Source organism: Barbus barbus, assembly GCF_936440315.1.
Source record: "Barbus barbus genome assembly, chromosome: 34".
In the NCBI taxonomy this organism is placed as follows: Eukaryota; Metazoa; Chordata; class Actinopteri; order Cypriniformes; family Cyprinidae; genus Barbus; species Barbus barbus.
In genome coordinates this window covers 15,103,502-15,125,636 of record NC_136762.1, presented here as the reverse complement: position 1 = coordinate 15,125,636, position 22,135 = coordinate 15,103,502, and the positions used below count along the sequence as shown (strand labels likewise).

Genomic DNA, 22,135 nt, shown 5'->3' with positions numbered 1-22,135 from the left:
TTTGACACTCATATTACTTGGGCTGTGTCTCAAAACCTCGTGACCTGCCTACTTAGACAGCATTTTTGGGCATACAGGCTCGTTGCTCAAATGTGCTGCCGTATCCTGACTTGAAACCCGCCAATGGTGTCCAAAATGTTGTATGGTAAGTAGACAGCTCAATAGGTTTTTGAAACACAGCCATTATCTGTAGCTCGTTCATCTACTGTATAACTACTGTATACAAACATACGCTGCCGCTGTCAGGAGGAGGGACGATTATGCTTGTAGTCATAGTGTAAATCGCTAAATAAGCAGATGTGGATGTGTGGTCTTCGACTGTCGTCAGTATCCTTTGATGGGACTGAAGGATGGCAGCAAAAGAGGATCTTTACTCAAAGATTATTCCGCGCAGACTGAGACAGAACAGTTGCGTCTCTGTCAAACATGGATCCAATCTGGACGTGCTGCTTTCGATGGGATTTCCTCAGCAGAGAGCGTAAGTGCCATATTTATCATATATAATTACGTTCTTAAAATATTCATTATATAAATGAAGAAAATGTTTCGTTCCTCAGGGTTTATCTGTAGGGTGTCTCAACACGTTATTGAGCCTAATTGTCATTGAGGTGAAGTGAACTACTTAGATTTCAAGTCGTAATAAAGTCAGAATCTGCCAACAGTGATTATCCTGCACTGCAAATATGTGGTTTGTTCAAGAAATACTTTTAATTGTTTGTCATTCAGAACACTGACGTGCTTTTGCAGCCATATTCAGCATCTTACAAGAGAAAGTCTGCAAGCTATTTTTGGTAATTGTGTCAAAAAACCCACAGAGAGATGTAAACTAGAGGATTATGTCTAAATCAGTGATGTCATTTGCCATTGTCTTAGCATATCTGAAATATATATTAGCCTATACATGTAAAAAGAAAATCAAAATGTATAATTACAAATATAAAATTAGAGAGAGAGAAAGAATGTGAATGAAATCTAAGTAAAACCAAAAAAGTAATAAAATATGAAAAAAAAAAAAAAAAAAAAAAAAAAAATATATATATATATATATATATATATATATATATATATATATATATATATATATATATATATATATATATATATATTTTTTTTTTTTGTCAGATGCTTTGTAAAATGTATGTCTTATTTAGGCTATGAACTGCCAAATAGTGTATTATGTCAGTCTTCAGTATGCCCTCGGGCAATTAAAATAAATATAAATATTGTATGTAAAGGCACCTATGCTTTTGTATTGACTGTGTCAAGTGTAGTCATATAGTCATAGGAGTTATTAATATGCTTTTCCTTTGTCTCCTTTATGGATGTATTGACCCACATAATGACAGTGAACTGCCCTGATTTCCTGTGAAAGACTCTTTCATAGTTAAGATCTTTCAGACTTATCAGTTGCCCTGGTGGCCCCCTTAATTTTCATGTTGGCCTATTTTTTTTTTTTATTATTACATTTCATAAGGCACTAAAAATAAATAAATTGTTGTAATCATTTAATTTTCCATTACTGGAAGCATCACAACCAATATCATGTTTATTCTGATTTTGATATACTCAATTTGTAAGTGCTTGTTATACATCATGTTCATCTTTGTGTCATTAACGTCACTGGTTGTATTTTTAAGTTACAATAAAGGAAGTTCACTTTCATTAATCATTTCTATAAATTACAAATTGTAATTTTATTTTACAACACTATTAATGGTTAAAACATGTTTGTGTATAGAAGATATGTAATTACAATAATATTTAAATAAATTAAAATAATAATAATAAATTTAGCTGCAAGCAGGGATTCCGGGGCCAAGCCTGTCTAAGGGTTCCGAGCTTAAATACAACAATGTCACTACTGTAGCTTTTGTTGCTTGACCCCTAGTGATAACAATAAACCAACTTACAAATAATCATTTCACATTTCTGCATTTGGCAGATGTTTTTACTCAAATCAGTTTAGAGCATATCCAAGTTATCCACTTTTATTTGTCAGTACATATGTTTCCTGGGATCAAACCCATGACTGTTGCATTGCTAACAAACCACGATACTGCTTATCGATCCAGTACTTTAACGGTATTATTATTGGTGCTTTTTGTTTTACATATATGACAGATTAGGAGCTGAATTAACATTGCTTTATATTCTGAAATGTAAAATACATTTTTAATTAAATGAATATAAAACATCAATTTGTAAATGCACAATTTGTAAATCTCGAAGGAGCTGACTACCCACTTTGTGACCGTTTGTCACTGCGTCTGCTTGCTCTCGGACGGCTCTCTTTGAGGAATGAGCTTTCACTAGCGTTCCTCATGGTGCCGGTCCCGCTTTTGCAGAAGAAAAAGGAAAAAAAAAAAAGGGCGGCGCGGCGGCTGCGCTCATGGGAATCGCACATGGATCTGGTGGAGGGAATGAAGACGGACGAGCCCCTATATTCTTCCTTTCCCATCAGATCCAGCGTCTGCTCTCTGTGTTCGGAAGCCCGCCCCATGGTTTCTTCCCCCCAGAGAGAGGGCTCGACGCTCCGCCTGACTTCCTCTGAGGAGGTGGACGTGTAGGACATCGATGAGCTTTGTAAAGCTGCAGTGTTTGCACAAGCATATTATGAATGACGACATCATTATATTCGCGCTGTCAGCTCTAAAGATTAGGGGCTGATTGTGCTTCTCCCCGCCGTACGATCTCGCGGTTCCGGTCCGCCACTGCTGAGGCACTGCGGCGAATGAGATCGCGGGGATTGCAACATGGATCTGGCGGACGGGTTGGAGACGGGTTTTATCTCCACCTGCATTCCCCAGATCTAGCACTCTCGCTCGGGGCTGGAAGCCCACGGTGCGGTTCTTCCCCCTTTGAGTGAGAGCTCGCTGTTGCAGCGTGCGTTGCCGAGGCGACACGTGCATTACGTCATTCTCATTCTTATTATGAATCCTTTTAAATATCAGACCGTATTTGCTCGTCTGGTTGTCTTTCTGCATTTAATTTTGAGAAATTAAATGATGTATTTCATCTAACTAGGAGAAGTTAGATGTGTAGATATGTATACATATACATATATGTGTGTATAGGAGCCTCTTGGGACAGTTCTCAAGTGAGAGCACGATGCTTTACCTCTCTTCCTCTGAGGAGGTTGAGCTGATCAGCAGGGGCTGCTGGGCGGAGCAGCCCCAACCGTGTTCCAGATCCTCATTTAGGGAGCATCACTTCTTGTACTCCCCATAATACTGGAGTCAGAGTTGCGCTCCTAGCAAGGCTTCTAGCAGAAGGCGGTTCTGCAGACCGTCATTCTCGCTGGATAGTCTTTGGCTAAAACGTCCTGCTGCTTATGACCCAGGACTTCTGAGGGCCGGCCTCTCTGGGAAAGAGCGGCGTACATCACATTACACGGTGCCCGTCTCTCCTCAGTGCCCTCAGGAGATTGGTCTGCCAACCCTGCCAGTGTTCCAGGGCGCAGCGGTCTCCAGTGAGCGCTTCTCTCAGTTACTTCCGCCTGGAAACGTAGCGGAGCTGACAAGCTCGCCACCCCTGCGGGGGTCTCTAGAGCTCCTGGTTCGGCCGTCTCCTGCCGGTCCTCTGCTTCAGGGCACCGAGCTATCAGCTCTAGGTACACCAGAGGCCAATCTCAAGAGACTGGTTCCCTCAGTAGGCACTTGGCGATGTGGGAGCCCATGCCAAGCGTGTCTCATTGGGTCCTGCCTTGCAGGTTCTGGTTCTATCAGCCTGATCTTCCTAGGAATGATGCGGGTCTGAGGACCGTCGTTTCAATAGGAGGCTTCAGCTGAAGCATTCCTGATGCTATGGCCCATGACTTATGAGGGCAGGTCCCTCTGGGGACGAGCAGGTTAAACCTCATTATACGGTGTCCGTCTCCCCCCAGTGCCCTCGGGAGACCAGTCTGCCAACCCTGCCAGAGTACCAGGGCGCAGCTGGCTCCAGCGAGCGCTTCTCTCAGTTATTTCCGCCCCGAAGTGTAGCGGAGCTGAGAAGCTTGCCACCCCTGCGGGGGTCTCTAGAGCTCCTGGTTCGGCCGTCTCCTGCCAGTCCTCCGCTTCAGAACACCCAGCCAGCAGCTCTGAGTACATCAGAGGCCAGTCTCAAGAGACTGGTTCCCTTAGTAGACCATCTGGTAGCGTGGAAACTACTGCCAAATGTGTCTAAGTGGGTCCTGCGTACTGTAGAGAAAGGCTATCATATTCAGTTCGACGCTCCGCCACCTCCTTTCAATGGGGTGATTCCCACGTTGGTGGGCCCCGAGGAGGCTCTGGTCATGGAACAGGAAGTAGACACTCTCTTGAGGAAGGAGGCCATCGAGGTGGTCCCTCCTCATGAAAGAGAGTCCGGGTTCTACAGCCGGTACTTCATTGTTCCAAAGAAGGATGGAGGGTTGCATCCCATTTTAGATCTGCGTCCATTGAACCGCTCAGTCATGCGACTGAAGTTCAGGATGCTTACACTCAAACAGGTCGTGTCTCAGATTAAGTCCGAGGACTGGTTTGTCACGATAGATCTAAAAGATGCATACTTCCACGACTCCATCCTTCCCACTCACAGGAAGTCCCTGAGGTTTGCTTTTGGGGGCAAAGCTTACCAATATCGGGTTCTTCCCGTTGGCCTTGCACTCTCACCCCGCACTTTTACATAAACGTTTGGTTGATTCTAGCTCAATCGGAGCAGCTGGTGATTCGACATCGAGGTGTCGTTCTCACGCACTTGAAAGAGCTGGGGTTAAGACTGAACGGCAAGAAAAGTGTGCTTTCTCCAGTACAGAGAACCACTTATCTAGGCGTGGTGTGGGATCCGACCATGATGCAGGCACGCATGTTCCCTGCTCAGATTGAGTCGATCCTCACCTCAGTCAAGAGCGTGAAAGAAGGCTGATCACTCACTGTCAAGCAGTTTCAAAAACTGCTGGGTCTGATGACAGCTGTGTCCAACGTGATATTTTTTGGCCTGCTGTACATGAGACCCCTACAGTGGTGGCTCAGAACCAAAGGATTCTCCCCAAGGGGAAACCCACTTCGCATTCAAGGTCACGCGGCGATGCCTACGTGCCTTAGACATGTGGAGACGTCCTTGGTTCTTGTCTCAGGAGTTCTTGTCTGGGAGCTCCTAGTCGAGGCAGGGGCTGAGGCCCGGGGTCGTCCAGCTCCACTGGGACTGAATGCTATGGTACAGATATGGCCGAGGCTTCGTCTGATCGCTCTGCTCCCGGGAGTTCTGGCGAGAGTGCACCGGGACGAGGTCAGTCTACTACTGGTAGCACCGTTCTGGCCGGTCCGAGTATGGTTCTCGGACCTGATTTCTCTCCTCCAATCCAATCTCTCCTCCTTCGATCTCCAATCCAGAGCTCCCTCTATGAGGAAACTGTACGCTTCATGGTGCGGAGACCGCCACCTCGACCCAGTTAACTGACCAATTGGTACAATGCTGGAGTTCCTGCAGGCCCGTTTCTCCGCAGGGGTAACCCACTCCACCCTGAGGGTTTACGTGGTGACTTTATCGGCCTACCACGCCCTTCTCGGTGGCCTCTTAGTGGGTAGGCACCCCCTAGTTACATGTTTCCTCCAGAGGCTGAAGCCTCCGGCCAGAGAGCAGACATCTCTCCTCAACGGCTCTCCATGCGAGATTCCTGTCAGGAGAGATCTCCTCTCACAGGCGGGGGGCACTATTGTCCACCCTCGCCCAGAGCTGTGGAAGCTGTGGGTGTGACCTCTGAGGAGGCACAGCTCATAGCTTCCGGTCTCTCAACCGAGGTTGCTTAGACCATCCTCCAATCCAGAGCTCCCTCTACAAGGAAACTTGTCACTTCATGGTGCGGAGACCGCCACCTCGACCCAGTTAACTGCCCGATTGGTACACTGCTGGAGTTCCTGCAGGCCTGTTTCTCCGCAGGGGTAACCCACTCCACCCTGAAGGTTTACTTGGCGGCCTTATCGGCCTACCACGCCCTTCTCGGTGGCCTCTCAGTGGGTAAGCACCCCCTAGTTACATGTTTCCTCCGGCCAGAGAGCTTATGCTATGTGATGGATCAGGATGCTATTCCATAGCCTCGAGTCCTCTGCTGTCCCCCTTCTTGGGGATCAAGACTTACTTCTCAGAAGTTGGCCTTTGGGACGCAGGCCCGACCACTTTAGCCACTCGTGGCCTTTTTTCTCTCACCCTCGCTGTGCTCCTGAGGGATACACACAGGGCAGATACTTGGAAGTCTGGTGGCGTGGGCATCTCGTTCCCCTAGCGTTTTCGACGCAGCTCGAGTGCCTGGAAGCGAACGTCTCAGGTTACGTAAGTAACCCTGGTTCCCTGAAGGGAATGAGACGCTGCGTCGAAAAAGCTAGGGGAACGCCTTCAGCGTGACCGCGCTCTGAATACATGTGTAATCTGTCCATTGGAAGGGCGAGACGTCACAGGCGGGTGACGTAATCGACCAGGAAGCATAAAAGCATGTGCGGTGGAACCGGCATCAGCTTCTAGGAATGAAGCAACCGCCGGCAGGGATGCTGGAAGTATGGTCTAGAGACGCAGCGTCTCGTTCCCTTCAGGGAACCAGGGTTACATACGTAACCTGAGACGTTCGCTTCCAGGCACTCGAGCTGCGTCGAAAACGCTAGGGGAACGAGATGCCCACGCCACCAGACTTCCAAGTATCTGCCCTGTGTGTCAAATGGTTCAAAAGATATTGCAATTTATGACAAATTTCAAAATGGCGGACACGTGGTTCAGCCAATCCTGGCTTGACATTGACATCCTCTGATTCGACATGACCCAAGGAATCCATAGACACAAAGATTGTAATTTTCTGACTGACTGTTCAAAAGTTATAAGCGAAAAAGTGAATTTTTGGTATCTCACGACCCATAGGTGGAGCTGTTCCCAACGTTGGCATGGACCCTCAGATCATGGTGTTGATGAAGCGTACCAAGTTTCATTTCGATTGATCAAAGTTTGGCAGAGATACAGCCTCTGAACCAATTTTGGGTCGACCTCATTAAGTTCTCAACATCATAACTTTTGAACAAAGATAAATAGAAAAAATCTGTTTAGTCATTTCTGTTCAGCTCAGTCCAAAGATAATCTGAGCCAATTCTGGGAAGAATTGGATTAATTTTGAAGGATTTGTAGTGACACGACAGAATACTGTACTTTTCAAAATGGCCGCTACTGTAATGTACTGTAAAATTTTCATAATTTTCCTATGTTCCCTTCATAGAGCTGCCATAGACTCCCATGGGCCAAAAATAATAATAATAATAAAACGTACAGATACAATAGGGGCTACAGCCCTTCGGGCTTGGCCCTTAATAATAATAATTTGAAAGTTTGGCCCCCTTAGCATGCAGATGGGTCCATATGCCTTGCAAACTCTGCGACCCCCATATCAACACCCCTACCTGACTGAACCAACTGATATACGAAAGCCATCATACTGATCCATTCAATGTAATGAGGGTAAATGTGTCCTGTGACATGCGAGGAGGAACATCTGTGCTCATTAAAGCATGAATGATTTGTAAGTCACAAGGTGTTTTTTTCCATTCTTATTTTGGCAAGTAAATGAGAAAACCCAAGACTATGCAGTTGTTTTTTTTGTAAAGATTGATGAAAACTGAAAATTCTGTAATCCTTTGTTCAGCCTCATGCTGTTCCAAACCTGTAGGATTTTTTTACTCAGTGGAAAACAAAATTAGATTTTTATTTTTTATTTTTTTGAATAAAATCACTCTTGTCGATATAATGACATTGAATAAGGACTGGAAATATCAAGCTCCAAAATGACAAAAAGCAACCAAAAAAAAGTAAATATAATTTTGTGTGACAAATATATTGAAATTTAAGTAATTATTTACTGAATCATTCTGATGAGCATCATTCTATTCATTAGAATCGTTCTGATCAGTAGAATTATTCCATTCAGTACCACTTTGATCATCATATAATCATTATGATTCCAATCATTCAGATCAGTAGAATTGTTCCAATCATCATAATTCCTATCATTAGAATCATTAAAATCAGTATCATTTTGATCAGTAGAATCAATCCGGCCATTAAAATCATACTTAACAGGAGAATCATTTCAATAAGTAGAATCATTCCAGTCCATAGAATCATATTAATCAGTGGAGTCATTCAGACTAGTTCTTATGAACTGCTTCAGATTATTTACAAAAGTATTATTCATTCATAAATTGATCAACTTCTCCCCCAACGTCTCTCATGAACTCACCAATTTCATGGTGGTTCAAGTTAAGGTGGATGTCAAGTGAATAACCGCATAAATTTGTAGTGTACGAGTCATTTGAACCACTTTTATGATCATTTTATGGTGCGTTTCTTTTTTCCATTTTGGAGCTTGACAGCTCTAGTTCTCTCTTACTTTAATTACATTAAAAAAATATTTTTGTCTTCATACAGGTTTGAAACCGATTTTAAATTCTTGGTTAAACCGTTAAGTCTGTTTACACTAACCAGTCTTTCTTGTTATTCTGTTGCTCATCCATATATCACCGTTACTGTCTTGTCATAAGGTAGCATTTACTAGTAATCAGTCTGTGCATATAATAACGCTGCATCATCGTGGTTTTGTCTCAGGGTCGGTCACACTGTGTAAATGTTATCAGCTTCCTTCCTGAAATATGACACGCAACGCATGAGATGAGATAGCGACCATGACCTCCCAGTGCATGAATACACAGATCCTGATCATCTTCCGTATTAAAAGGCCACATTATGTCCCTCGCAGCCTGCGAGGATGCATTTCATGTTCTGTGGAAACAAGTGGGCCATCATTATAGCCACACAGTTGGCTACATTTGCTGACAGGCCTGCAGGTGTTGGCTGGCCATATTTTGGGATGGACAGCTGTGCACTCTTCTCTTCGTCGGTCCCCCCATGTGGCAGGGATGGCAGCTGGTACTTGTGGGCCTTGGGGGTTAGGGATAGCGTCTATTTGTTGCTCTTGCTGGGCGTCAGTGAGATCAATCGTATCTTTTTCTTTTTCCTCTTTGGCTCAGCTCCCTCAGTGGCTGCTGGGATAAAGGAAACAGATGTAGGCCAGCACGCGAGCATCAGTAGAGAGCAAACCTCCTTCACCGCTGAAAAAAACAGACACAGGCACAAGAGTGGGATACACAAAGGCAGTTGTTATACAGTCAGTCTACTCTTCCACTCCTCCACTGTTTATAAGGGGCCTGTATCAGTGTGTGTTCTCTCATTTGTCCACCATCTGTGGCGGTTGTGCGGTTGCCAGAATGAGAGCCATGTGTCCAAATGCGGGTGTCCTTCCACCCTCCTGCTCACACTCAAGCTCTGGAAGACACACAAGGATACAACTCCACCCTTTGCTCCACAAAATACTCATATCAAATGATCTATAATAACAGACAAAGCAATAGTGATCATGTAATAAAAACAGTTACTCACACTTGTGTGTTGTGACGTTACTGTTGGATCCAATATAGTCAGCACAACATCATCTTTAAGTTACAATCTTTCTGAAAATCCCACATTGAACTGTGCTTTGTTTGTAAATCCTTTACTTCCATAGTAAAATTAGTGAACAAAGGACCAAGTTTTTACTGACGCGGTCTGGAACTTCATTAAAAATAAAGTTCATCCACTCTTTCCTAATGTTGGGATCAGAAGTACAGCAATGCAAAGACTGCATTTCCACAGCTTGGCACTGCACAGTGTCTTGTTGTCTCAGGAGCCATCTTTATCGTTTGGTTTCCGTGTAGACCTGCGTTCACCTCTTGTTATTTAAAATACGTGGGCGGGGCTAAACAGGCAGCGATGAGGAAGCAGGCGTTGATATTCCTCTGCGGAGGCGGTGCTTAGCTATACTATTACATCATAGAGTAGAACATTTCAAAACTGTCGTATTGTCAGACTATCTTCAATATAAGCTGTTTTTAGACTAACAGGTTTTGATTTCTGAAAGTTACAGGATGTTTTTATAGCACAATGACCTCTTATATTTCAAAAGATCAAGGTAATTTTAGTTTCTCAATTCATTACCCCTTTAAATGTAATTTGTTTATTTTATGCAAAGCTGAATTTCCAGCAGTTGTTACTCAAATGATCCTCTAGAAATCGCTCTAATATACAGATTTGCTGTTCAAGAAAGATTTTTTTGTGAAAACTGATACGTTTTTCATAAAAAGCTCAATTTTATTTAGTTTTTTTAAACAAAATTTTATTTTATTTTTCAGCATTTATTTGTAATAGAAATCTTTTGTAGCATAATGTCTTTACTCACACTCTTTATTAATTTAATGCATCCTTGCTGAATAAAGTTATTAATTTCTTTAAAAAAATTCTTAGTGATCCCTAACTTCTTAAATATATTACTGTTTAGGTGCATTGATAACTTTTATCATATATTTTAATCAATTTACTGCAATACTGCAGTAGTAAATCTTTTAAATTCACTGTAGACATTGGAGCATCTGTCTGTAAAACTAGTTGTTGGAAGTGTTGTTTTGGATTGAAATGACTCTCTTGAGAGTCTTGGCAAAGATTCAGGTTAAACGGAAGGTCTGTAAACGGGAAACTTAAGGATGCAGAGCTCTGAGCTGTGGGATCTCCCCAAAGAGCCGAGTTAAAGGTGTGTTCATGCCTGTTTGGTCAGCTGGACGATAATGAAAAGACACTTTGTTGAGATTTTCTGGAGTGATTTATAAAAAACAGTTAGATGCATCGTTAAATAACGACAAAAATAGAATTGAATAAATAAAAAAACTGAATAATAAAATTGACTAATCTTAATTGTTGAGACCTGTAAAAATAATCCGGCAGCTGGTTGCTGTTGCAAGTCATGGTATGAATATCCACAAAATATTTAAATCTTGTCATACTGTGTATCACTAATACCCCACAAAGATGTTGCTCTTGTTAGTGAGCTGTGGCAGAAAAGCAGTAGTACTAAATGGTCAAAATATGAAATGCTTTTAGAAATATAATAACTAAATCACTTCTCCATTTTACATCTATATTTTTACTCATGAAACACGTGGATGTAGATGTGTAAATTCATTGAGCCATATATAGGTGGAGGACTTGCTGATCACAGATTTATATTTCCAGTCATATTTGACTCAATATTGTACGTGTCACCGGAAATTGTAAAGAATCACCCCACTGCACCTTCATCAAATTGTATATGAGTAGTTCAGGGTAAATTGGAAATAGCTTGTAAAAAGGCATCTGAAGACATGACATGTTGTGAGTGTGGTGTGTGGGCGTTTTTTTTTTCTTCTTGATTTAAAATGCACATTTGTTTTTTTTGAAAGGAAAATATTACTCAAATATTAGCAAATAATAGTATGCTAGTCATTTTACAGGACATTTAGGGTCATTTTTACTGTAAGAAGTATACAGTAGTAACATGACTTGATCTGGGCAGCTTTTACTATTTATGAAAAAGTGCAGGTCTGTTTTGATAAAACGGGAAAAAAGCATGTTAAATGCAAAAATAACATGCCTCTAACAATAGTATATCAGTAATATTATATATTTAAAATAGCAGAAAAAAACTATCAAAAATTAAAGAGGACAGAATGCTTTTTGTCTTTTGTTGTTGTTGTGAAAGACCATGAGCCCAATCAAACTCTGATATTTTTGCACATATTCACCTGAAAATCTGGCTAATACAATATTTAGGCAGTACTCTTTCTTGTGGATGGTAAAGCTCAATTCTATATTTTGTTTAAAAAAATCATTATTATATGTCATGCTCATAATTTGCATGTTGTTGAGCGATCATAGAAATTTCAAATGTTTCGATACATTTCAATGTTTGTATTTTCATAAACTCTTTGTTAGATCATCAGTTTTTTTTAATATCTGGTTATTTATTTATGTTCAGATATGTCACGTGTTGACCGCTGTTAATGAATCCACAGTAATTAATAATAATAATAACTAGCAGTAGTAATACATTTTATTTGCAATGCGCCTCTCTCATACTTAAAGCTGTAATGTAATCAATTTTTCAATAGACACATTGCAAAAACCTATCACGGATTTAATTTGAGACCTTCACTACTATGAAACAAAGATAAAATGTTTTTGCTGGTCTGTGCTTTATCTTAGAAAAAAATAGTTCAAGCTGCCACATGAAGTCTGTTTTTAACTCTCATTTGCCTTTCCCTGTCGTCGATCATATCTGGTGAACCCTATCCTTGCTTCTGCTTTCTACAATGTTGTTAACTCAATTCTTTATTCTAAGAGATCAGGTTGACATCAAGTAAACATACAAACTGGCCGTGGCCTTTGGTGAACTATTTCCTGTTTGTGGTAGCTGCAGAGCAGAGCTCAGGGGGAATCCTGGTATACCCTGGGGTTTCGCTTCAGTGGTAATAGTTGAAAAGAGGCTCTGTGAGGTCTTATGTGAGGACCTGTTCACACAGGCTGAAACACTAATACACGCTACAATCCCACAGTCATTGTCTCATTTGGTTGAGCTTTCAGAACAGAAAACATTTCACAGTGTATTTTTGTTCAGTGGGACGGTTATATTGGTCACAAGTTTGGTCAAGTTTCAGGCTTTCTGAAAATGGAAATTAGGGTATTCTTTATCATACTTGCAAAATTTTCATGACTTACAGGTTACACATATTATTATTCATGAGGCAGTTAAATGAGGAACATGAATTTTAGATGAGAACTAAATATTTACGATAGCACAACTTTTTTATATGCACATTGCAATATTGCTTAAATGTAAGAATGTCCATTTAAATGTCTGCCACATTAAATTTCCTGGTTTATTAAGTCCTTTGACATACAAAGGCGCCTAAAGACAGATTGTGAGTGTGTGGGCAGTTGTTCTTTTTTTTATATATATATCTTGATTTAAAAGCATATTTGTTTTTTGTTTGTTTCCTTTTTTATGGAAAATAATGCAGTTATGCATATTACAATATTGTTTAAAAGTAAAAATGTCAATTTAAATGTCTGCCAGATGAAACATCCTGGTTTATTAAATCCATTGCCATATTTAAACAGGGAGAAAATAAAGGTGATGAGCCAGGTCATGCTGTAATATTGCAAAATAAATAATAATCTGGTGTAGAAACAGTTTTCACTCAAACATTGCTAGTAAATTTTGCACATAATTACAAAGAAATGGCAAGTAAAGAGACAATTTCGGAGTAGAAAGCCTGAAATAGTATTTTCCTATAAAACGTATTCCAAAAATTTTGAAAAGTCCAACTATTTTGTAGTGCATAGTTTTCTTAAGTTTTAAAATTAAGACAGAAATGCATCCCATATCTTTTGTTGTTTATATCAAATGTTGTGTCCAAATAATAATTTGGCATATGTCACCTGATAGAGGCAAGTCAAATGAAGGAGATATGTATATCTTCAAAAACCATTAACAGAACTGTGCAAGATCAAGGAAAATATGACCCAGGCTGTATTACTGAAACCTTTTCTATTTAAAGTTCATCCTAAAAAACTGTATTCTTACTTCAAGAAGCAACCGCAGTGTGTATGAGACACTGATGTGCGAGAGAAGTGTGAAAATCACCTCTCTCACGCAGCTTCTTCTCTGGCTCATATGTTAGAAATCATAAAAATATAATCTCATCTCATTTTACACGTTTTCCGCTGTCACAGACCTCATGGAGTCAAAGTGAGAGCGCATAGCATATTAGATTCAAAAATGACACACAGTCCACCGGAAAATATTAGCATACCTTGGCTCTTATGCAAGCGCTCATAGAATTCAAACATGTTGTCTTCGTATGCTCTCTCAGGCCTGCACTGTACAATATGCTTAATGAACTTGCTTGCAGTGGTTCCACACAGTGAAGCATTGTCTTAGCATTAAATTTAACAATAAACTTTTAGTGCATTTTAGTTAACTACAGATCATTTATGGTAACCACATGGGTACCCCCCCCCCCCCCCCCCCATTTATCTGTTCTCGATAATCACACAGCTGTGAAAAAAAGTGTGCTTAAATGTATTGAAATTGTACTTTTATTGTAATAAAAAAAACTTTTTAAAAACTGTACTTGAAATAAAAGACAAAATAAGTGCACTTTAAGAGAATATACTTTTATGTCAGTTTCTTAATGCACATTTCAAAAAGGTGCACGTTGTAATAAATGTCAAATTAAATGTTTTAATAAGTACTTTAAAGAAGTACACACTAAATTTGATGCGTTGACTAACAAAGACAATAGAAGTAATTATGAATTTACATATAAACATGTATGAAGTACCAGTGGCCAACATTGCATTAAATATAATAAAATGCATTAAATAATTTATTAAATCTTCTTCCAGATCATGCAAGAAACTAAAAATCCCAGGCATGGTTTCAGCAATGCTACATTAATGGTATGAAAAGTATTCATGTAGACCAAATAATATAATTAATAGAATAGAATAGAATATATATATATATATAATGTATTTTATGTTTGTAAAAGTGTATTTTTTCTTAAATGAAATGCAAAAATATTGCATTTTCAAAACAAAAATAAATAAATAATAAAACATGGCTTTAGCACACTGGCATGAAAGGTGGGAATTAATAAATAATGTAATAAATAATTGAATAAAAATTATTTCTTTCTTTAAATAAAGGCAGGGCACCAAAGTACAGTCCAGATTTTATAAATGGTCTAACTATATTCCTATATCATTCTTTGATTTTGGATGCAGAATGAATGATCCTCACTTGTAGATGCTGATAATTCTAAAAATATGCTCTCTTTACAGATTGAAAGCTCTGGCATCAACTGGAGGCAGAAGTGTGCAGCTTGCATGTGACTGGTGAGCTTTTCCTACACTTACCCTGCTTGAGCTGGCTTTTCTTGATGAATAGTACCACCCTCTAGTTGTTCATATGAGTCAGTACAGTTTTTCTATGCAAAAAAAAAGCAATTCTTGTTGACCATTACAATTACACAGGCTTTATTTGCTGGTTTAGCTGTGCTGTAGCGTTCATGATCATGTGCATGTATCTCCATAGGCTTTTCTCTCATTTGGATGACCCTTTCCTGGATGACCCTTTACCCAGAGAGTATGTGCTGTATCTTCGCCCAAGTGGGCCCTTACAAAACCAGCTCTCTCATTTCTGGCAGCAGTCTCGCTTGACTTGTGGAAAAAACAAAGCTCACAACATATTCCCACACATCACACTCTGCCAGTTCTTTATGGTGAGTCACAGTTTCTATTTTAATCTTGATGTATTAGTCTTATGTTGTGTAATTTTAAATTTCTTCATTTTATGTGTTTGTAGTGTCCAGACAATAAACTAGTGGCTCTGTGTGAAGCTCTGCAGTCTGCAGTGAATCAATGGAGAGGATGCTTCCCCAGCCCTCTGCCCCTGGAGCTCTACACCTCCACCAACTTCATAGGCCTCTTTGTGGAGGAGCAGGTGGCTGAGACGCTGAAGAAGTTTGCGGCTGACTTTGCGGTGGAGGCTGCTGCTAAAGCTGGTGGGGAGGCGTGATCAGAGCATTTGTCACAGATGGTGCCTGCATAGTGCTCTCGTTTAATTTTTCTCTAATCAGCTCATTACTCATCCTCATGGCGTTCATTATCCATATGACTTTCCGTGGAACACAAATGAAAAAATGTATCAAGTTTCCAAGACGCTTTTTTTTTTTTTCAGTATAATGAAAACAAGGTATTTACAAAACTAAAACTATCAGCAAATAATGACTCTTAGTCTGTTCTGTGTTGTTACTATTAACTAAAACAATTGAAAATAGTTTTCACTTAATTAAATGATCAAACAACCTAAAAAAATATATAAATATTGCCTTTGCAACTAAGTTTAAGTACTAAAATTACTAAAACTGATAGCTTAATTGAAGCTTAATAGAAATATTTTTTTAAATGACAAACATTAATACAATTTTTAATAAAATTCAAATGAAAGCTGAAAATATAAATATAAAATATTAATACATATTATAATAATAGTATATAAATAATACTGAAATAACACTGTTCTGTTCCTCTCACAAAGCTATCATGTGGCTTCTGAAAACATATATATAGTGCACATAATATAGCAAACAATTGTATGAACTACTTTTTTATTATTTTATGATGCTTACTTGTCCTTTTTGGAGCTTGACATACCCTGGACACTATATACAGTATATAGGCTATGCTTTCAATTCATGGATTGCAAATACAGCAAATAGATTGACCTTTTTTGTTTTACTGAAAAAAAGAAAGACATAAGGGTGAGTAAATGGTGACAGAATTTAAATTTTTGCGTGAACTATCCCTTTAAATCTGTACTTATCAAAAGATGTAAATCAAACCTGCTAGATGTTTTTCCTTTCCATTTTTCCCTGTTTTAACCGTGTTCTAACTGTTTTACCGTGATACTTATTCAATGATCAAAATACTGTGTATTTGAACAGAGAATGCTCATGACACTATTTATTTCATAGATGTTCATGTGGAGCCCCATAAAAAGCAGCTTCATTTGACTCTAGCCTATCACTTCCCAACCAATCATTATTCTGTCTTGGAAAAGTTGGCAAGAGGGATTGAAGTCAAGCTGGGTTGTGATTGGCTCGCTGCCCTTTTCTCACGAGACATACGATTTGCAAATCACGAGGTGAGTTGAGCCTTATGTCTTTTAAATCTTCTATTAGTCTTATTTTTCTTTCAGTTTAATGTTTAGCTAGTTCACTGGAATGCACTTTAATGCAGACTTACCTCTGTTTCATTGTCAGACTTTGCGAGTTATGTACCCCTACACTCCTCAGAACGACGATGAGCTGGAACTGGTGCCTGGAGACTTTATCTTCACGTCTATAGTGGAGCAGATTAGCACTAGTGAGGGCTGGGTGTACGGCACGTCTCTGGGTACAGGCATCTCTGGCCTGCTGCCTGAGAACTATGTGAGCCCTGCTGATGAGTCTGACACGTGGGTCTTCCATGGGTAAGTTCTCCAAATGATCTGCTTTGCAAGTTTGATTGTTCTCAGTGCAACTTATCAGTATTACTTGCACATACTTAGGATTCAAGGGAAGGTTCACCTAAATTGTACTCATCAGCTCTTTGAGTAGGTACTTCTTTTGAATTCGTTATTACTTCACAAACGTGTGTAGTATAATTTTAATCCGGATCTACCACATTTGGCATGTTTTCCTACCAGCATCAGTTGCATCGCTTTACTTCCATTCACAAATACTCTCCTGTGGCCTAATGGGATAGTAAAGTGTCTATTGGGTGTGTTTATCTCCATAAACAGGTCACACAGCTTCTTTTGTACTTCCCCTTCGGAAAAGGGTTGCAAGGAGAGCAAATCATTGGATGGGCTGCTCAACATTCGATGCTTTGAAAACTCAAAGTTGGGAGAATCTGCCATCTTGAGTGTTATTTGCCAACCTATGCAGGTGCCTGTTACTGTACATTACAGCAATCAAAGTAACATTTCACTTTTCACTTTGGGTTTGTGCAGTTACAGATGATTTGATTTATTAAAGCATTTTTGTGCTGTTGATGATAGGTGCTTCGCTCCAACATCCAGTCTCGGAGCCCTAAAAGGACCTTGTTTGTATGTCGGCATGGAGAAAGAATGGATGTAGTGTTTGGGAAACACTGGCTCTCACAGTGTTCTGAATCTAAAGGTAATCTGAACAGGTGGATCATGGTGCCTCGCTCACATGGTACAATTAGTTTACAAGCTCAGTTTGTCTTCCTGTACTGTAGGCAGGTACGTGAGGAGTAACCTGAATATGCCTGCTGCACTACCTGCCTGGGGTGGCGCACACAGGGACTATGAAATGGATGCTCCTATCACAGTGGTTGGCGCTACACAGGCTAAGATAGTGGGTATGTCTGCTCAGTGTTATGATGTTGAGATTAATTCACCAAGTGAATTGTCTATCATGCTGTTTTTATGTCATCCGTCTGATTTCCAGGTGAGGCTATGCTGGAAAGTAATACCACTATTGATTTTGTGTACTGCTCACCCAGTCTCCGATGTGTCCAGACAGCTCATGAAATCCTCAGAGGTACATACTGTAGTCCAGAATCTGTTGGCAGCAGTGGTCTACATGTTTACTGGAAAATTCCAATAGGAGCATGTAAATGTCTTATAGACCAGGTGTTTTAAATATTTTAGATGCCATATAGACTCCATTCTTAAAATATTAAAGGCAGCTATATTTTCATGTATAAAGACCAACTTTATATTGTGAAAATATAAAGATATTATAAATACACAATTGTTCAGACAGCAAGATTTTTGAAAGAAAATAAAGAATACTTTTATACAGCAATGATGCATTAAATTATGTATGTTTAATTATACAATTTAAAATGTAAAAATGCTGTCAAAGAATCCTGAAAAAAATCTTGGTTTCCACAAAAGTATTAAGCAGCACAAGTGTTTTTATAATAAAATTGGTAATAAAAAAAAAAAAAAAAAATATATATATATATATATATATATATATATATATATATATATATATATATATATATATATATATATATATATATATATATATATATATATATATATATATATAAAAATATTGAGCTGCAAATCCGCAATTTAGATTGATTTTTGACTGGAGTAATGGCTGAAGAAAAATTTCTGAAAAATTTGCCATCACAGGAATAAATTTCATTTTAAAATATATTAAAATAGAACACTAGACTAAATTGTAAATGATTACTGAATTGTAATATTTCACAAAAAATGTTTAAGTCTGTATTTTTTATGAAATAGATGTAGCTATGGAGAGCACAAGAAACCAACCCCAAACTTTTAAACAGTAGCTTGTTTATAAAATATAATCTGGAAGATATTTATTTCTGTAAATTTCTTCTATTCTATCCACGAGTAGATTAACATTATAATTCTGGCCATGCAATGCTTGTATTACACTAGAATTTTCCAGAAAGTTCTATGCTGCTTCAGAAATGGCACACGGTTTTCTACTGTACATCTTTATCTACATGTTCACTATATTCGTCTACTTGTCATTACAATTGTTATATTTAAATGCTCTCCAACCCCATTGTCATGTGCACTTTTTCTAGGAATGCAGCAAGATGGCAGAATAAGCATTCGAGTGGAGCCTGGGCTTTTTGAGTGGACTAAATGGGTGTCAGGAACATCTTTGCCTGCTTGGATACCCCCCACAGATCTTGCTGCAGCCAACCTTAATGTAGACACAACATACAGGTAACAGATGGACTGTTCATATACAGTGTAGGAGCGATTTACATTTCAAATTCAGTCCTGATCGACAGTTGCCTTTCCGCAGACCTCACATCCCCATTAGCAAACTAACCATCTCGGAGGCGTATGACACATACATTAGTCGCAGTCACCAGGTGACCAAAGACATTTTGGCATACTGCAAAAATAAGGGTGAGTGATTAAAAATATTGCTTTTAGTACTTGACACACAGATCTTTACTAACACCCTCTTTTTCTTTTTTTTTTACATCAGGAAAAAATATTCTATTTGTGGGACATGCTTCTTCTTTGGAGGCCTGCACTCGCCAGATCCAGGGCCTTTTTCCTCAGAATCCTAAGGATTTTGTGCAAGTAGTCCGAAAGGTTAGTTTCACCCTTTTTACTTGAAACATTTGATCTTTATACATGATGCTTAATGGGAGCCGATCTTTCCGTCCAGATTCCATACCTGGGTCTGTGTGCCTGTGAGGAACAGGGGGAGTCAGGAGTCTGGCAGCTAGTGGACCCACCAATTCTTCCTTTAACTCACGGGCCCAACCACAGCTTCAGCTGGAGAGAGACCTTACAGCAAGAATGAGCTTATCTGCAGGGTCTGTCCTCAAGAGACTGAAATGTTACCTGCACTGGAAGCACAAAACTGAGAACTTTTTTTTTAAACAGATCGGTCACATCCAGGTTTAAGTTATGCAAATAAGATATGGGATGTGGCAGAATTTTTGTTTGCAGGTGGACAGAGGACACCGCACTGAATAATGAACATTTGTGATAATGTTTACTGAGCCTTTAAAAGGCTTTCTCAGGGCGTTGGCTATCACTTTTAAAAAGTCAAAATGCACAGTGGCATAATGCAGCACTTATTGTAAAGATTAAAGATCACTTCCTGCCATGCAAATATGTGCAATTTTGCAATGAGATGTTAAAGAACTTAAAGGCAATCATGTCTTAATCATTTCTCTTGCAAATGTAACTTGAATGCATAAAGTGTAATATTTGTTTTAGCATAGCTGAATGGATATAAAATGTATTTGTAATATCTTTACATTAAAGCTGAAGTGTGTAATTATTAAAATAAAAAATATTTTAAAAAAAAGTTTTGTATTAATGTGCACAGACAAACTGAATGAAAAGCCAAATATAGGTTGTTGTTTTGTTTTTTTTCCTGAGAAGTGTAGATGTAGTGGCTAACTGTTTTATTGTTTATGAACCCTGACACAGCAATATGGCTTAACCAATGGCGTGAGTTTAGGGCGGGGCTCTTTGGTTTTTCGACCAATGGCAAACAAGGGGAGTCTTTGGGAAACCTGTTTGATGCGAAGGAGCTTAAGCTTTATGGCGTTTCCAGTGTTATGAGCAGGTAAAACAGGGTAAGTTTCCAGCGATAAGCAATTTGTCAGTCCACAGTGAAAATGTAACATGATGTGTCGCAACAGACAGACAATCGGTATATTTGATGTTGAGGAGGAGACAGATTTAATAATAAAAATTAATTAACAGTAACACTTGGTCAAACGAAAATTATTTTTTATCTTGGTTGCAATATCCTATTATGCATATCCAGATTTTTTAAACTAGCCTATTGATTGAGTTTCATATGCATATATACAGCAATTTAATAAAGGCTTTACATTTCACTAGATAAATTACAATATGGCTCCATTTAGCACAATCAGAGATAATGTAATATCATTTGTCATGCTGTTAAAAAAAAAAAGAATATTCCAAACTAGTTCCATACTTTAAAATTGACAACGGCTTATTTTTGTCACATTCTTCGACTAATAATAATAATATTGGAAAAGTCGGTATGTTTTTGAGCGTGCATTATGCATCTGCTTTTGTTTGATATTATATTGTTTCTTAGAACTTTTAGGAATGGGGAAAAAGTAAAGTTGGGTTTGTGTGAGGGCGCACAGTATCTCGTTATAGTCAAGCATCTTGTGCTGTCATCTAATCTGCAGTCAGCTATTCCAGCCGATAGAAATGATAATTTCAGTCAAAAGTTGTTTCGCGCATTTATCAAGTAGACTTACATAACCATTTTCCTCGAAGTCAGTCAGCGGGAGTTACAAATATGCGAGTATATTAACAGTAAATTATCAAATATCCAATTAAAGAAGGCTTTTTCTTGTGTTTAATCCATAATATCTGAAATAAACTTTTTTTGTTTGTTTTTTTCTTCTTTTTTTCTCATTTTTAGCTTCAGACTGAATCAGGCCCTAAAGCCACAGGGTAAAACACAAGGAATGGTCCGGTTTCTTAAGGACAGCCATATTAAATCTGTAAATTAATGTACTGGTTTAACCTCATGTATCTTGTCACATGGCTTCTTCCTTCGACCTGTGATTTGTGGGCTAATCTGATCTATTAGACATTTGTTCTCTTCGATAAACATGCCCTCTGGTAACATCCTGAAATTAGATTGAACAAATGCAACACTGATGTATTTGTTCAATTAGAGAGAGCCGGTCAGCTACTGTTAGAGATCCTTAAAGGAGAGAGTGGTTTCAGTTGCAAACATGGAAATATTTTAGATTAGTTAAGTAGGCGCAGTTTTAAACCACTATGTACTGCAAGTACATTTGGCAAGTACATTATTTGTGATAAATGCAGACAATATTGGCAAATACCTTTCAGTTTAGATTTTATTGGGAGAATTAACATAAATTACTCTCTGATGAATCTTTCAAGGCCTAGTGGCATTTTAAGACTTAGTCATAGTAATATTAAATACTTACAGTATACTTATCACAGTGATGAACCTGAAGCAGTTGACTCCTTCTGTGTAATGTCCTCTAATTACACAAGCTGTAAGCAGCCTTTTTTCTCCTTCCTTTTTGTTTGACACCTGCAATCTTTCAGACATGGGCCGGTTGGACCTTCCCCTGATTAATGGGCCTGATTGGCAATAGAAGAGACTGACAAACGATT

The 22,135-nt window shown here is 39.0% G+C and overlaps 1 protein-coding gene across 6 annotated transcripts; it reads left to right on the top strand.

The window, feature by feature from the left end:
* Positions 1–48: 48 nt before the first annotated feature.
* LOC306853871 (ubiquitin-associated and SH3 domain-containing protein B-like) lies at positions 49–20,701 on the top strand. Of its 6 annotated transcripts, XM_079391535.1 has the most exons (16): positions 59–145; positions 329–478; positions 14,302–14,355; positions 14,740–14,793; positions 14,993–15,179; positions 15,263–15,461; positions 16,434–16,603; positions 16,722–16,930; positions 17,243–17,387; positions 17,501–17,621; positions 17,704–17,826; positions 17,916–18,008; positions 19,045–19,189; positions 19,272–19,378; positions 19,461–19,570; positions 19,647–20,695. In XM_079391535.1, exons 5-16 carry the CDS (start codon positions 15,177–15,179, stop codon positions 19,782–19,784), a joined length of 1,563 nt encoding a protein of 520 aa, XP_079247661.1. In that variant the 5' UTR covers positions 59–145; positions 329–478; positions 14,302–14,355; positions 14,740–14,793; positions 14,993–15,176; the 3' UTR covers positions 19,785–20,695. The 6 variants fall into 6 exon arrangements, with proteins under 6 accessions (XP_079247656.1, XP_079247661.1, XP_079247657.1 ...); XM_079391531.1 differs by lacking the exon at positions 14,302–14,355 and having other exon boundaries at positions 72–145; XM_079391533.1 differs by lacking the exon at positions 14,302–14,355 and having other exon boundaries at positions 82–145; positions 16,755–16,930.
* Positions 20,702–22,135: the final 1,434 nt, after the last annotated feature.